This window comes from Gambusia affinis, linkage group LG19 (genome assembly GCF_019740435.1).
Source record: "Gambusia affinis linkage group LG19, SWU_Gaff_1.0, whole genome shotgun sequence".
Classification (NCBI taxonomy): Eukaryota; Metazoa; Chordata; class Actinopteri; order Cyprinodontiformes; family Poeciliidae; genus Gambusia; species Gambusia affinis.
This window is the reverse complement of record NC_057886.1, coordinates 7,852,299-7,869,360: the sequence shown is the minus strand read 5'-3', so window position 1 is coordinate 7,869,360 and position 17,062 is coordinate 7,852,299. Positions and strand designations below refer to the sequence as shown.

Genomic DNA, 17,062 nt, shown 5'->3' with positions numbered 1-17,062 from the left:
GTAAATCATCCAGTGGCGTTTGAGTTAAAAGTTTGTTAAAGTTGGCAGAAAATTTGAAAATATCACTTGACAATTATGCGTTATTGGAAGATTGGACGACTAATACCTAATCACCAACTAGCAAGCAACTGCGAAGTGATATGAGAGTTAAAAACCCTTAAAAGTCTTTAAAAAATGCAAACATGAAAAAGTTCAAGTAACCAACGCTTAGCCTGGCGGGGGCACAAGGAATGCCTGGTGGCCTGCCAGGCTTATAATACTGTTATGATTTAATGTGTCATTACATTTTATCTCAGTGATGGTGTACATGTAGATGTTTGTATTAAAATGCAGCAGAAAAGTCAACATTGGGTTTGGAAAAAAGTTGTGCTTGTTAACGCTGAGCTCTTGACGAAGCCATACGGTTAACAGAGATACCAATCGTTTATCTTGTGGGAATTGGAGACGATGAATTACTGCTAGTTGCTGCTTTGTTTTTGTTTTTTGTTTGTTTGTTTTGGGTGTTTTTGACCTGAAAGATCAAGCAGGAATTGATTCATTCCACAGTGAGAGTTATGAAGTCTGAAAAACCTTTGATTGCTTCCTTATGGGCCTGCACAGTCATGCTCCGGACATCCAGCTTTGCCAGTTTTGTAACTGTCTGCTGCATTACCTCCTCACACTGAGGTGATGAAATGTTCATCTTCAACCCAAATGCAAATCAGTAGTTTGTTCGAGCTGATCATACATCCAGGCTTTTTTTTAATTGTATTTGTCAGTGTCCTAGCTGACAGTTATTTAACTTTCTTTTTAACGTATTTATAATTTTTTGCTCTTGGTCTGATAGTTTATCAGTGGTGGTCGTGGCTGAAAGGTGCCAGACTATTGTTTTGTTTTTTTTTCCCCACACTTCAGTACTTGAATGCTAGATTATTTTCAGGTTTTCATTCATTAGTTTTCTTTCTGAAAAGGGGAAATTAAAATGTATTTTAATCTGAAATCTCAAGTTAAATGTTAAAAATACTTGTAAGTTTTTTTTCCCACTTGTTAAAAAGCTTATGAAGATACAAGGCCTCCCCCAGAAAACTTGCTAAGCCTTGTGGTTGGGTGCTGGGGCCGTCGTTCATCCAGCAGCCTGTCATGTGGTTTTAAGTTAAGAAAATGTTTAAAGTTGACGGGAAATTTGAAAATATCACTTAATCATTTTACCGTTACTGAAAGATTGGAAGATCAACCCCTGAACACCAACTATAAAGTCTTCAAAATGTAAACATATTAAAAAGGCTTAAATAAATAAGCAGTGGTTAACCAGGTGGGGGCACAAGGTGGCCCGCCAGGCTTATAATACACTGGAGGAAACCCTGGATACAGTTGTTTAAAAAACACTAATAAAGTTTTTGTCTTTTTTTTTTTTTTTTTTTTTTTGCAGTGCCAGAGCATACCTGGTCAAGACAAAGACCTTAATCAAAACCACAGCCCCCTACTCCCCTTCCCCATCCACACACACACACCCACACACACACACAAATTCCCCAGCAATGCCAAGGGTGGCTGATCAGCCTGCTGCCTGCTCTGACAAGCTCTGCCTCCTCACCTCACATCCTTGAGGCTGCGCTAAACCAAGCTTTGACCGCTGACCTCCCCGTTGTCGACCTGGGAACCAAAGGTCGCCTGTTCTCCACCGAAGTCGGGGACGCCCTCCTGTCCAGCCAGGAGCTGCAGCCACCGGTGGCACTCAAAGGTAAACTGTGAAAAGCAGAAGGAGCTTTTATGTCTCCCTGTGGCGACACCAGGCTTTATAAACACACTGTTTGCCATGGATGTCAGTCCTGAGGAGGTGCCTGTAAAAACAAATGTACACGGAGATGGATCTGAATGTGGTGGACAGGGTCCTTTTGCTTAAACTCACTGAACACTTTTATTATTATTCAATCTTGAAGAATTAGTATGAGAGAACCGTAATGTAAGGGAAATAGTTAACCGTTTGAGTGAGCATCTTGTTGCATCAAAGGGATATGTCCTTTTGATTGCATGTGCAGTAATGTCTACCTGACTCATAATTACAACTATTCAATTACATAAATATGTTTATGTTCTATTGCACCCTCAGTGAAAATTGTATAGGTTTTTAAGGTGATTATGAAGAAAAAACCCACTTGATTTGAAGAGATCCTTGACTCATCAAAAGTGAAAACATGTATGAGTCATAAAATCTGACTAACTAAAGACAACTGTAAATGTAGGTAGGGCTGAAATGATTAAAATGCAGTGTAATGTCTGTCTTATACAAAAAAAAATAAACTTATTTTTCTTCCCTTTTTTTAAAAAAAAATGTTTTTCTAACATTGTGTAAAATAATCTTTAGTGAGTGAATGAAAATCTGCAGAATATGCATGTTTTTGAAAAAAATTAAAAAAAAATCTGATTAATCGTCAGAACAATGAATTTATTAAGGTAATGGTTACTTGCTGCCCTAAATGTTTGCGCGTACTCTGGCTACTAACACACTGCAAGCTTTTCTTCTCTTGAATGTTCTTGACATTAGCGCTCTGCATCACTAGATTTTCATTGAATTGCATTTCAGCTTTAACTACTTCTAAAACCTTTTTCTGTTCCTGTCCCCTTTCAAGTCTGATCCTTTGCTTTCTGTTTCCAGGCATGGCTCCCATTCGGGATTCCGTCAGCCATTCCCCTAATCAAACAGGTGACACAACATTATGGCTTCTTCCTGAACTTTCTGTCTGCATGCCCTTCTTTCCTGTAATGCCCTATGATGATTGTGTGCTTTAAAAAATATTTGTGAGACTGGGTCTTGACCTTTTATTGACGGTGCATTGTGTTCATTGCATATCGGTGGAGTGGAGATAAATGGGAGAGGAAGGGAATGTTGAAGGGCGCAAGGAAAGATCTGGCAAACATAGTAAGATGCGCTGGAGAGGGACTATTTTTTTATTTTTTTTCAAATGGAGGCTTTAGAAGTGAAGATTGTTTAAAGGAAAAAGAATAGAAAACATTCAGATGTCTGGTTGTGTTTAGCTGATTTGTAGCCAGTCCTGTTGACATGCTACACCAGCTACAAAACCTGCCTTCATTAAACTGTCTTTCTGGTTTAGGAACCTTCTTCACCAACAAAAACAAACAAAATGTCACAATCACCAGTTGAAATCACCATTTCATTTGCAAAACAGATCATTGGAAGCTGGTAGAATCACCCTGCAGCCTAAATGTTAACATTATTAGAAATATTTTTAAATAATATTGTTATCACTAATATATATTTTCTTCTTACAAATGGAACGAGACAAAATTTTCAATGCCTTCATAATAAACTACATAAATATTGAAATATTTCAGTCGTGGTTTTATTGTGAAGCTTTGCAGAAAGTTGCATCTCGGGTGACAATTTTCATGGAGAACTGTTTGTTTAATTGATAACATGCCTTGCGTTATTGTTATTTGGCTGCCCTGCCAGGTTTAGTGAAAAGAGAAGGTTAAGAAATCTGACAAGTTTATTACTAGTTAACCTGAGGAACCACATCATTCTGAACACTTCCTGTTTGTACCTGGAGGGGGTGGGGGGGGGCTGCATTAGAAGCTTTCATTTTGAAATGGCATTACTAACCCAAGTTTTGTCCTGTTAACCATTATCCTAAACAATCCTAAACAAACCACCCTCGTCTTTGGAATTGTGATTGAAAATGTAATTGTTGCATTAAATATTTTCTTGATTGTTTTTTTAGACAATGGTCAAATTTTCTGGGTTCATTGAGCTTTGGTTTTAGTGTCAAACTTTTGTTTCCTGCTATGAGAACTACATACTGATGCAATATGAAAGAATTAGTATGGTAAATATGCCTCCTGAAGATTTAGGCAGACGCCACATTGACAGAATGGGTGTTTAATGGTGAAGGGGAGGATAACTGGATGCAGTCTGTGAAATCTAATTTTAGAAACATGCCAGATTTGAATGCTGTTGGTCTCAATCTTAGATGCCTTCATTTCCTCCCCCTTGCCAACTTCTTTTTCCTCATGCAGTTGGCATCCTTCCTCTGCCCTCCAACAGCTCGTCAGCAGCCAGTCGCCTGCCTCACTGAATCTTCTTTAATAGCCTCGGCATGCTTTTGTGTCCTGCTGTGGAGACAAAATGGTGGCAGCTGTGTCCAGGCTTACTTTTGGCAGCTATGGCATTCAGAACAGTTGTCAAATTAAAGATTGGACGAAATGGCAAAATATAAGATTGTGACTGAGGAGTTAAATGAACGCAGTGGTCCCCAACCACCGGGCCGCGCAAGAAATAACTAAATATGTCCGTTCTATGTATTGAGTCTGGAGGAACTCTTATTTAGAAAATCCTAAACCGGATGCTGTCTGTTACGTCTTGCGCGCCAACATGAAGCAGAATGAGTAGGGAACAACAGCATCGCTCTCGGTCCTTACAATGCGTATTAAACAGAGTTTGTACCATGATTAAACAGTTCTTATTAATGTAATAACTGAAGCGATGTTTGGTACACATCTTTTACAGAGCTACTATTATAATACTATTTTAATATTGTTTTAAATTGAAACGCTGGACCAGGGGTCTGCAGCTTCAGGCTCTTGATTATGTTGTCTTTAAATTGCTAACTCATTTTAGAGATAACTATAATTACAAATGCAGGTTTTAGCAGATTTTCATTGTGGGACTAAAAATACCAGTAACTAATTTTTAGATCAATTTTTCTTTAAAGCACCATTTTAAAATTTACTCATTCAAAAGGTTTTGTTTTTCTCTAAAACCTGAAAATAGACGTAAAATTTTAAGTTTTCAATAATGACAAATGTTCTATATAAAATATCACAAGTTGTCTTTTTCTCTTCTCTCCCCCCTCCCCCCCCCCCCAAAAAAAAAATCACTTGATATTTGCAGCCCCTAAACCAGTTTATTTAACTGGGCTGATAGCAAAAAATACTCTTTGTATTGTAAGGGTTGAAGATTCCTGCTTGGGACAATAGAAGATCTAACTAGAAATGTATTGGATTATCAAAGTCCCTTCCTGAGAGTATCCAGTTGGAAAGGGGCTCAAATCAACTATTAGTCCTCAGACTTTTTGGAGAATCTGTAACCACCCTGGAATGGCCCTCCTATAGAGGAGTTAAAGTTTAACTAGACTTCATTTTAGGTCTTTCACGAACCAGTTCTAGCTTCTGGATGGATAGTTTTGCATTTTTTGCAGCCGCTACTATGCTCAAATCTCAACAGCGTTCTATCCTGTTCTCCGCAGGTTTAGAGCATCCTGGCTTAGATTCCCAGTATGAGCCTTCCTCCTGGTCCTCTGTATCCCCGTGCAGCAGTGATGGTAACAGCAACTGGAGCAAAGTCCTAGGTGACGGGAGTTCCGACAAATCCAATAACACTTGTTCACCCAGCTCTTCTGTCTGGCCTCCCTCCTCCTCTTCATTTTCTTGCTCCTCATCCTCCTCCGGCTGTGGTTCAGGGTCCGATCCGGAGTTGGCATCAGAATGCATGGATGCAGATTCTAGCTCTTCAGTCGGTTCAGAGAAGAACCTTGGCCTTGCTGCAACTACAGTGATGATGATGTCAGCCAACACTTCTTCCTCCGTGTCCTCAACTGCTTCTTCCCCCTCCTCCCTGACATCCACCATGATGGTTGGTGTCGGCGTGAACGGAGACAGCAACATTTGTCAGGTCGGAGGCATCGGAACCTTAAGCAACGCAAATCATGAAAACAATATCACCGGATCCTCACACTACTCCATAGCTGGGTCCAGCAGTATTGGCAGCAATAATATGAGTAACCACAACAACAAGCTATTTGGCAGTAGTGGTGTATGGGGCTCCCAGTCAGGCAGCAACATGAACACAATCAGTGGAAGCAACTCTTATATAAATGGAGGGTCAAACCCAAACATTTTAAATCCAAATGCCAACCACGGTGCCTGGCCACAGAATCCAACCCCAAACCCGGTGTGCCAGGGCCAAAGGCCTCCACCGGCTCAAGGGACGACTTCCAAACTGGGTGTGGTTCCTCACCAGGGGCCCTTAATGGCCTGGGGGGGAATGGCAGCTCCAGACAGCAGCAGTATGATGGAAGACACTGAGGTGAATAATGGTACATCGAGCAGCAAGGTGTTAGGAGGCAGCAACACTGGCAGTGGTGGTCTGCTGCCTAGCAACCTTAACACTGAACCCAATGGACCAAATAACACTATCATGATGAATACTACTACTACTACTAACGCCACAGTGACCTCTAGTCCACCAGACTCTACCGCCTCACCCCTGCTCAGCGGGGAGCGTTCCTGGGGCTCCATTGGAGGAGGAAATGGGGGGCCACTGGCCAATGGAAGTCCCTCATTAGCTCCCCAGCACCCTCAAGGAGAATCAGGGGGTACTGGGGCTTTTGGTACGCCTTGGGGTGCAGCTACCTACCCTGTAGACAAAAGCCCCCTTAATATAGACACTGTGAACTCCCAGAACTCCTCTACTGCTGCTTTTAAGAGTAATAATAACCACAATAACACTGGGGCCCCACGGTCGGACCAAGGGCCCACCAACACCCTGAACCAGCCTCAAAGTAACTTATCCTGGAGTGTTGGCCCTAATCAAATCCCTGGCTCTACAGGCCAGGCTCCTGGAAGTGGAAACCAAACTACTGTGGGCCCTCCAGCAGGGATCCCTCGCCCGTGGGGGAGCAGCGCATCCTCCTCTTCCTCGTCGTCGTCATCATCTTCTTCCACCTCTAACAGCAAAATGTCAAACGGAGAATGGGGATTGGCGACAACTTCAGATGCAGGAATTCAGAAAGGAAGTTCTGCCAACAATGGGTGGAAGAGCCTCGAGGATGACGCTATGGGTATGGGAGGAGCAGGCAGTGGTAGTCAGGGCCTGGGAGGTATCACTGGAGGCTGGGGCCGCTCCGGAGGAAGTGAAGGAAGTTGTGAAAGCACCGGAGGTCGATCCAGCTCAGACAGAGACGTCAACCAGTCTAAAGGAGGAAACCGCAGGAAAGGCGACCATACCCCGTCTATGACGTCAGCCATAACCCGGGCCGATGTGGACCCGAGGGTTCTTTCCAACACTGGATGGGGACAGACGCCCATACGGCAGAACACCGCTTGGGACGTCAGTTCTCCTATGGTCAATCAGGGTCCTAAAGGGGATGAAAGAAAGCAGAGCAGCGGAGGTTCCAGCTGGGGCTCAGCAACAACGGCAGCTCCCTCCCAGACCTCTGGAGGTAGGAGCTGGTCCTTAATCTGAAATATTCAACATAAACCTACTGCTCCTACTATGAAACCATTGAGTAGGACAGTTGATCATTGTGTCTTGGATGTACTTGCAGGTTGGGGTGTTGGGCCAAGCAGCTCAGGCCCTGATAGTGGAGGCTCTGGCTGGGGAGAGCAGAAACAAACATCAGGTTGGGACAGTAAAGGAGGAGGTGGCTGGGATGATGGGTCCAGTTACAAGGGTGGTAACAGCAGCAACACCTGGAACAACAACAACGTTAAAGACGACAGGTAAGCGTTGCCCAACATTCTAGCTGTATACAAGCAGGGGTTGCTAATCATGGTTTTATTTTGAGGGTTTCTTTTTTTAAAATTTTTTAATGGTTTAACGAGGTCATAGTAAACACCTCTTGCTGCTGTTCAGCTGGCTGAAAGAAAAAATGAGCAGCAGCCATCATTCATAGGTGTATGATTAGAATATCGGTTAAGCCAGACTTATTAACCAGCTGATATCAGCTTGTTACCATAGTTAAATTGAGGTTACAAAGTCTACTGGAATATTACTAGAATATTTATTCAGTCTGTATTATAATGCATGGCATCTGTAACCAGTACTTTAGCTACGTGATTTTAGAAGTAGAGCCAATTGTTGCTTTTTTTTTTATTAAAAACTTTTAGATCCTGGTATTCCTTCATATTAGTAATCACCTTTTCCCTCCGAATGTTCTCTCAACCATGCTTATCAATAAAAATTTTATTATATATTTTTTGTTTTTCAGTATGTATTTACAACCTTTTTCCCCCCCTTTTAGGTCAATGACATGGACTAATACACCCAAAGTGCAGCAGGGCTGGGGATCAAACGGTGGAAACGGTAGTGAAGGATGGGGTAGTGGTGTCGATGGCACCAGAACAGGAGTCAGCAACCACTGGGGGGAACCTCAGAAGGGCGCTGGCTCAGTAGGGTGGGACAGCGACAGCGACCGCTCCGGCTCCGGATGTTGGAGCGAGCCGAGCCGGACCACCAGCAGCAGCAGCACCTGGGTAGGCAGTGGAGGATCGAATACTCCTGACCAGAGCACTCCAAACCCCAGCTCCAACTGGGGAGACCCAGTCCACAAGCCCAACCAAGGCTGGGGTGAGCCAGGGAAGAACCACCATGGAGCTCAGAACTGGGGGGAAGCCAACACTAAACCTTCTAACGAATGGAGTAAAGGTCCTGAATCCAGCATGTCCAGGGGCAACCAGGGTTCCAGCAAACCCACAGGTGGGGATGAAGAGGGTTTATCATTGCTAGAATTGATCATAACTGAACTGAATGTGTTTACAGTGAAATGTTTTGAGAAGAAAAAACAAGCTAATGCCAGGGTTTTATTTCAGGCTGGCTTGGTGGCCCAATGCCTCCTGTAGGCCCGAAGGAGAACGTTGCAACTGGATGGGAGGAACCTTCTCCGGAGTCCATCCGTCGGAGGATGGAGATCGATGACGGAACTGCAGCCTGGGGAGATCCTGGTAACGACCAATTCAAATACCAATCTCTTTAAAAAGACTGATTTAAAGAAAATGGGCCCTACATTAAACTTTTAAAGGCAACTAACAGCTGAGCACTTAAGAGTATGAATGGAAATCTTTTTTTATTGCAAAGTGACAGACAAATGAAGCTTTCAGATTTGCACAAGGTTTAAGGCTGTATGTTAGTAGCATATTTGTATTCAAAGAATCATGCAGCTGAGTAGGCTCATTGAAAAAAAACTATCCAAAATGTCCTTGCATATTTGTGCCTGAAAAATAAAAACATGCTATTTCTAAAAAATATTGGAAACTTTTCACAGGTAAATACAGTGGAGGCGCTGTCAACATGTGGAACAGGACCACTCAGTCGGATCCGGAGCCCATGGCCCCACCCTCTCAGAATAAACCCCACCCTGCACACAGCTCAATGCCGCCTGTGCAGCACGTCAGCCAGGACAAAACCTCCACTTCAAGTAGGTTGCAAACATATTAACATGCACATACGAATGGCCTTTTTCACTATTGTATTTAAATTTCTGTTTATACAATAAAGAGGAAAACTCTTGACAGGCTGACATTTCATTACAGAGAGTGAACAAATAAATCCAAAACATCACAGATATTTCTGTTTTTACATGGCATTAAAAAAAGGCATAAAAGGTACCATTTGTAAGATCTTAAAATATGAAGATTTACAGTTTGATTGGAACTACAGGAAACAACTATACCTTTGGGAGAACAATTTTTTTTCTTTTTTGTATTTCATTATTATTCATCTAAAGCACTTTGAATCGCCTTGTTACGGAAAATGTGCTAGATAGATAAAATTACGGTACTTTACCTAGTAAATGCAAGCTACGGTACTTGGATATATTCTTAAATTTTATGAAGTAATCTCAAAGCAGATCATGCAAGTTTCAACTTTTAGGTAAATATATCACATTAAGTGAGCAGCTGTGCACCAAATTCTGATTAAAAATGTGTTATTTGTGCGGATGCTCACAAATGACACATGCATGGTTTTCAGAGCTACATGGGTAAAAACTGGGCCAGTAGAACCATTTCTCAGTCCTCCTACTGTGTTGTCTGTGCTGAGAGCTTTTTCCTAAGCTAGTTGAGTCATCCCTCTGGAATGCTAAGAGCATCACTTTTTTTCGTTTTCTCATTCACCTCTTCTTTCTTCCTTTAGTTTTTTTTGTTCACCCGCCAATTCTGCACATACACTTTTGTTGAGTTGAAGTAGAAAAGAGCAAGAGACAACATGAATGGCAAAGGAGGAGGTCTTCTGCGTTGGTAATGGGAACGTTTTCAGTGTAAGGCAGCCATTCTGCAGAAAGGGCCTGAGAAAGAGAAATGCACAAATAGGGTGTCCTTGTGCAGTGAACCGATTACAACAGCCTCAGTGTTTTGCACATATTCATGGCCGCATTTATCATATTTTTGCATGATAGGGATAAAGCATCACAATGTTTTTGCACAATTGCAAAGAGGTGAAAAACAATTCAAATCCTTAGAAATAAAGTGGTAGATGCTGTGACAGCCTTGTGATGTGGGGAAGCTTCTTTTTTTTTTTTTTTTTTACCAAGATGTTTAAAGTTACTAAAAGCTACGAAATGGGTAGAATACATCTGAAGGACTGTTTACAGGGTGTCTGCACATCCTTTAAAAGTCTTAAATTAATGTACCTACAATGAAGGCCTTAAAAAGTCCTACAAATGTTGCATAGTCTGTTTTGTTTTTTTTTGTTATGTTTTTCTTGTGGGACTTTTATGTCGGGCAAAAGTTTTAGTTACACGCAGACATCTTCATTACGTCCTGTGACTCACTGCTAACTTACTCTTGCTAGCTAGCTTTTTTTGCGCCCATCATTGGAAAGTGCACATTTATCAGCAGTTGACTGGACGAAGTTTGTACTTGTTTTTGGAGATAATGGGTCTTAAATTCCTCTCACAATGGTGTCAAAGGTCTTACATTTGAGTTGGTGACAGCTGCCGAAACTCTGGTTTAAATGGACTCTAACGTGACCACCACCTCTAATTCTGACTGATGTTAAATTGAGTTATTGTGCAATGAATTGAAAGGTTAACAATTTAAATAGCAGATTTTGACTTGGAAATTTTGATGTTCTGCTACAAGGCGTGCATATTGGATCTGCGTAATCGTAAATTGCACTGTCTCAACACGATGTGCATGTCACATTGCCGATGAGCCGGACAGTTTTTGAATTTTATAAACATTAATTGGAATGTATCGTGACGAAATGTATCACGATAAATGCTAAACGAAATGATACGATACGATACCCACCTCTAGTGTCCATCAATATCAAGATTTGCCCTTTATGACTGTTGGCTAATGCAAGTTTACAACTGTCTGCACATTTACTGGAGGAACTTTGAAACCTCTGGGTACCCTGTGGTCAGTCCTATTTTTATAAGAAGCTATCCCTGGCATTCCCCCCAAACTCCTCCTGTGGAAGGAGAAAGCTGCAGGTCTGTGGGATCAGCTGTAACGAGAGCCTTTTGAACCCGTTTCTCACTATATAAAGGCTAAACATCTAAATAAACACTTGCTTAATCAAACTTGGCATAACCCTTTCTTAGTTAAAGCAGACTAAAAAAGCTGTCTAAACACCAGAGGTTTGACTGTTTGCAGAGGCTCCCTGTGTTTAAGAAAAGAAAAATGCTTCCGAATGCCAACAATGTCTCAACTACTGAAGAGGACACTTTAGAAATTGCACAGCGTCTCATATGGTGTCCTCCTCTTCTGCAGGTTGGGGGGAGCCCTACTCTCAGCAGAAGGAGTCTTCCTCATGGGGGGAACCTTCCGCTGGTCCACCTGTGACGGTGGACAATGGGACATCTGCCTGGGGGAAGCCCATGGACACCAGCGCTGGCTGGGACGAACCCAACAAGGACGTCAGAGAATCTGGGCCAGGATGGGGCAATCAGCACAAGTCCGGTAGGTGGACGGCAGGTTTTCACCTCACATATGTGCCGTACCTCCTATTTTTTGTTTTCTTGTCGTTACATCTTTCCTCAATATCTGCAGCTCCCAAGCCTATGGAGACATGGGGTAGCGAGGACGTGTCCATGAGCAACAGCTGGGACCAGGAAGAGGAGGTAGAGATTGGGATGTGGACCAATAACCAACAGGACAACCGGTCTCATGACCAGAACACGTGGAACTACAAGCAAAAAGGCCCCAACAAGGTCTGTCGAATTAAACACACAATTATATTTTTTTAAAAAGGCAGAAATACTTTAATTTTTCCCCCCTTTTTTTGTTGACAAACTAAGAGTCTCCATTTCTTTCTTTTGTTTAAATCTGTGTTTCAGATGAACAAACCTGTCAACAAGCAGGATGATCCTTGGAAACCTTTTATCACCCAGTTCAACAGCATGTCTTTCTCTGTAAGCTTCACCCTGTTCTGTTCAAAGTTCAGTTTCTGTTTGAATGTTTCAATAATCTCACATCATTAGTACAACTTGGACACAGAAGAGATGAGTGGAAAAACATGCTTAAAATACAGGTATATTTTTAAGAACTTTAAAAAAAATTAAATTGATTTCAGTAATTCAATATATGCAAAAAAAATACACATACACAAATAAACAGTCCGGAGATATCATGGTCTGCACAGAATGAAGCTAGTTGTTCAGATTGCTGCATTTCAGCATATAAGTGGAAAGTTTTGTGGAAAGAAAAAACTGGTAGAATCGATTGTACAAACTTATTCAGTCTTGATGGGAATGTGAAGGAAATGCCCATTTAGACATTTGTAGATTTTATTGCTTTAAGAGCCACAGACGCGTATACAGCAGCTGCTGCATTCCTGGACCAGAGACGATGTCAGAAGTTACCTGTCGCTAAAGAGATTAAGGACTCTTAATTTCGTCATTTTAGCTTAAATTTAAACTTTGCACTACATTTTGAAATCAAGGTCTGAGTCTGGAAGCAGAGTGGAAAGGCTCAACTTTTTTTATGTAGGAAATGCGGTGGGGGGGGGTCAGTGATATTTTCAATAGGAGATGCAGTTGTAGAAACAAAACTTGTTTTTGGTTTTCGGTGTTTATTTATGTCAAGTCTTTCCGCCTGCCAAATGCTCTCTGTGCATAAGTTCCTGATTACATTCCTCAAACGATGTCAGTAAATCTAAATCTTCTTGCCTTAGCAGAGGGACTCTCCTGATGAGTCCATGAAACCAGGGTCAGGCATGGGGACGGACAAACGTATGGACATGAGCAGCATGGGGGACTACAACGGCGTCATGGGGAAGAACACGGTTTCTCGACACCAGTATCACAAGGACTCCGTCGTAGATCGTCCTTACTTTGAGAAGGTACGCAGCTTCTGTTATGAAGCCATTAGAGGGGAGGGATGTCTGGTTAGCTGTTGCTTTTTTGCACTCTTCTGCCCCTCAGTGGTTGTTCTGGCACATTGCATGTCTGCACTGTTTTTTTTATTTTTTTTAATGTTATCAGTTTGAACTCTTCTCAGTTGCTGCGCAGCTTTACTTGTAATTTTGTCACATATTTGACTTGATAAATGGCCTCTCATAAGGAATTTGACAAGATTGCTGCGAGGTTCATGCTTTTCTTTTTAGTTTAAATTTTCAGGTCTGTTTTCTATCTTGGTTCGACTCGACCCTAAATCTGTTTCTGCTCCGCTGCACTTTTCTCTCGCACCCTAGAGTCCAGAATTTTCTCTTTCACCCTTCTCGTTATGCAAAATTAATTACTTTGTCTCTTTTCTTCCCTTCCCTCTCTGTGCTTATTTGGCTGCTGACACGCTTCCTGTCCCCCTGTGCTTGCCGTCCATGTGCCGTGCGTGCCGGGCCTTTGTTTCTGCAGCTTTCCGCTTATGATAGCCCTGCTTCTGACGAGCTCTCCTCCAATCAAAGCATGAGCCTTTCCCCTAGCAATTCTGCTCAGCCTATCCCCTGTTTCAACTCCGGGCCATCCCCTTCCCACTCTAGTTCTGGGGCCGCTCCGCAGGTGAGTGTGGAAGGATGATGAGTGGTTGTTTGGTTTTTGTTTTTTTGTTTTTCAGACTTTCAGACTTGTTTGTTCTTCACATTACATGGCTGGCGTTGTGCCTTACTTTTCCAATAAATTCCTGACATTTATTCAATCTTAGACCTTAAACTGTTCAAAAGCACGTGGCTGGTTGTTTTCCTTGTTACATTGTGGTTGTTTAAAATGGTTTATTTTTTTCCTTTCTTTTGTTTCTTTTTCCTCCTCAGAATGTAAACCCCATGTTGGGTGGCAGCAGCGTAGCACAGGGCCGAGGAGGCCCCCAGTCCCAACCCCCACCTCAACACAACCTTCGCAACCAAGTGCCTCCAACCATCCTTCCCCCTCAGGTAGAACAAGCTAACAATGCAGTAATTATGTTATAATCATGTGGCGTTCAGCAACTGTTAACAATTTGTGTTTGTTTTTTGAAGCTCTTGGACTCTTTTTGAAACCTGCCAGAAATTTTTTTCATTTAAATTTTCCATCTTTTATTTTTGGAAAACGAGTGAAAAAGAAACAGAACCAACTTGTTGAATTATTATTTTTTAATTACATGAAGGTCTTGTGTCTCTTAGATAATGCTTGAAATATCTGCAAGAAATTAGAAAAATGCGAAATGCCAAAATTCCCATTAATTTGATAGAAACGATTTGGTTCAAGATGGAAAACCTGACACTTTTACAGTTTTGCGGGAGAAACCAAAACATTTTTCATGCCAACATAAGAATCACAATTTTTATTTTAACAAGCTTTGGCCATAGATTGCAGCTTTCAGTGTTTGGCTCATTCCGATTGCACTATAAAAAAGTATATAAAAGAGTAAAATCCAGTCCAGACTCAAGTATAAAAACCAGAAATGATCAATTTTAGTTATAATGTTTTTTTTCTTAGTTTTTCCTTTATTTTTGGTGGGAGAACAAATTCCCATTTTCAACTATGACCATCTGCTGGCATAAGACTAATAAGCTCCCATTCGTCTCTATTTTATATATTGATATTGATAGTTTTAATTAAAACTCATTTACTTGTTTATTTATTATTATTGGAGTTTTGTGACAAAATCTTGCTCAGCACGAACATTTCAAATGTATCGTTAAATGACAATCAAGTCTATAAGCTCTGCTAGCCGATTGCAGTATGAAAAATGAACTTTATTCGCCTAATTTCATCTTTATTTTTCTGTCTCCAAAATGCACTCCAGATTGTACAGCGTTATTGTAGCTAATTTCCATCTAAATATATCGTTGATATGGTCTAGATAACATTGCGAAAACGGAAGAACTACTTGCATTGTTTGCTTAAATCGCGTCTCAATTAAAGACAGTGCAGCCTTTATATCTAGTAAGAGCTTAATTCAGCAAATGGAGTCACAAGCTAGGTGGCGCTCTACAAGCCACTTCACTTTGTGGAAGAACATCCTGGTGTCTTTCTGTCTCGTTTCATCTTTCATAGACGGCAGATCTTCACTTAAACCTGCATCCTTCTCTGTTGGTCCAGGTCCCTCCCTCTCTGCTGAAGTACCCAGGAGCTAACAGTGGTTTGAACCCTCTATTTGGTCAGCAGGTGGCTGTGCTCAACCAGCTCTCCCAGCTCAACCAGCTGACACAGCTCAACCAGATCAGCCAGTTACAGGTAAGAAATTGGAGGCTTGCATAGACCATCCGCTCAGTTCAAATGCGCAAACTGTCATTAAAGGGTCGGTGTGATTCGTGTTCTGTGTTTTGACTCTGTCGTCTGTCTGCAGCGTCTTCTCTTTCAGCATCAGCAGCAGCAAAAGGTTCAGAGCCAGAGGGCCATGCCCGTGGGTCGTCAGACTGAACAGGTGAGTTGGTCCAACATGTTTCCTAATTTCAAGCCAACTTCCACCAGGTACAGCTAAAATGCCTTAAAGTCGCTTCCTTCCTCCTTCTCTCCACAGACACGTCCCATTGGTTCGTCTCCATCAATGATGCAGCCTCCACGGCAACTCAAACCGTACCCCGACAACTACTTGTCCCAAAACACCCCAGACCTGCAGAAGGACGCTTCCTCCATCGGGTCCTTCGGCAACTTCTCCTTTGGTATGTCGATTCCTGGTCAGTCGTCTAAATCACCAAGACGCATTTTCTCAGATTTCAAATGCAGTTGGCGTAGATATGAAAACTGATGTTCAGATGCTAAGTAATCTTAATCTCATCTGACTGAGCTTGAGCTTTATTAGCAGGGGTCTCCTAGTGTATCGTAAGCCTGGCGGGGCTCCCACCAGGGGAAGCGTAATTTATTTTAGATAGGGTTTTAGGTGGATTAAACTACGTTTACAGTTGCTGCACGGTGGGCCGCTGGTGGACTACCACCGCGCTGTTCAAGTTTCCTGAGGGGAAACCTTGTTTTTGCAAAGAGAAGTGGGCAAAAATATTCCAAAAGACTCTGGTGTAGTGACTGAATGTTCTACAAAGATTCGACTCGGATCGACGGAAACAAATTCGTTCCACGTTTCACAGTTCAGCAGTGAGGTTTGTGGTCGCGACGTGAAAAATGTGAAGAAGCGAAAATGGCGTGAATACTTTTCATTAAGTTGATGGCACTCTCGCTGTTCCTGACCTCTGCCTCCGTCTCTTGCCATCAGGCTTGAACTCTAACCAGAATGTAACCCTTGACATGGGTGTTGGGGGTGGAAGCAGCAGTGGCGGAGGAGCTGTGAACTACAAAGAGCTGCCCCAGTCCAGACTGAAGAAACTTTGGGCTGCTGACCCCCTGGAGCAGAGCAGCAAACCTGGTACTTGACTCCTCGAGTGCATTTAGTAACGGCACATTGAGAAACCGCTGTCTGCTTGTAGACTTGTTTGCGTCTCTAAGCCCGAGATTTCATCCTACAGGTGCTATGTCGTCTGGACTCCGACTGGACGACTCTCCTTTCTATGATTTCCTGTCTCCCGGCCCGTCTCCCCTGAGTCCTCCTGGTCAATCAATGGGCTCTGTGGGGGATGGGTGGCCACCCCGTGCCAACTCCCCTCCTCCCCATGGAAATACTGTCACCTGGCCCCCAGGTAGAGCCCCCGTCAGCACAGAAAACGTCTTTTTAAATAGTTTCTTTTGAATGACTGCTACTAATTTTGGACGACTATCTGCAGAGTTCCGGCCCGGGGAGCCTTGGAAAGGTTACCCCAACATCGACCCTGAGACTGACCCTTATGTGACCCCTGGTAGTGTCATCAACAACTTTTCCATCAACACCGTCCGCGACACAGACCTCCTCAGGGACAGGAACAACGGTAGGCCACAAAAAAAAAAAAAAAAAAACGTCTTTAAAATCTCGTCCACCTTACTTCCTTGTTTCAAATGTGAAG

The 17,062-nt window shown here is 42.5% G+C and overlaps 1 protein-coding gene across 5 annotated transcripts in view; it reads left to right on the top strand.

Moving 5' to 3' along the window:
- LOC122822276 (trinucleotide repeat-containing gene 6A protein-like) overlaps positions 1–17,062 on the top strand; it is a 38,095-nt gene that overhangs the window by 12,400 nt on the left and 8,633 nt on the right. The window contains exons 4-22 of one of the 5 annotated variants that reach the window (XM_044100810.1): positions 1,409–1,720; positions 2,636–2,683; positions 5,244–7,217; positions 7,323–7,497; positions 8,019–8,473; positions 8,587–8,718; positions 9,039–9,191; positions 11,491–11,679; positions 11,770–11,930; positions 12,057–12,131; positions 12,893–13,060; positions 13,572–13,715; positions 13,964–14,083; positions 15,234–15,368; positions 15,481–15,558; positions 15,655–15,796; positions 16,342–16,491; positions 16,592–16,762; positions 16,847–16,987. In XM_044100810.1, coding sequence (XP_043956745.1) covers positions 2,638–2,683; positions 5,244–7,217; positions 7,323–7,497; positions 8,019–8,473; positions 8,587–8,718; positions 9,039–9,191; positions 11,491–11,679; positions 11,770–11,930; positions 12,057–12,131; positions 12,893–13,060; positions 13,572–13,715; positions 13,964–14,083; positions 15,234–15,368; positions 15,481–15,558; positions 15,655–15,796; positions 16,342–16,491; positions 16,592–16,762; positions 16,847–16,987 — 4,609 coding nt within the window. In that variant the 5' untranslated portion in view covers positions 1,409–1,720; positions 2,636–2,637. The remainder of the gene's footprint in view (positions 1–1,408; positions 1,721–2,635; positions 2,684–5,243; positions 7,218–7,322; positions 7,498–8,018; positions 8,474–8,586; positions 8,719–9,038; positions 9,192–11,490; positions 11,680–11,769; positions 11,931–12,056; positions 12,132–12,892; positions 13,061–13,571; positions 13,716–13,963; positions 14,084–15,233; positions 15,369–15,480; positions 15,559–15,654; positions 15,797–16,341; positions 16,492–16,591; positions 16,763–16,846; positions 16,988–17,062) is intronic. The other 4 variants (XM_044100811.1, XM_044100814.1, XM_044100813.1 and 1 more) reach the window with 4 other exon arrangements.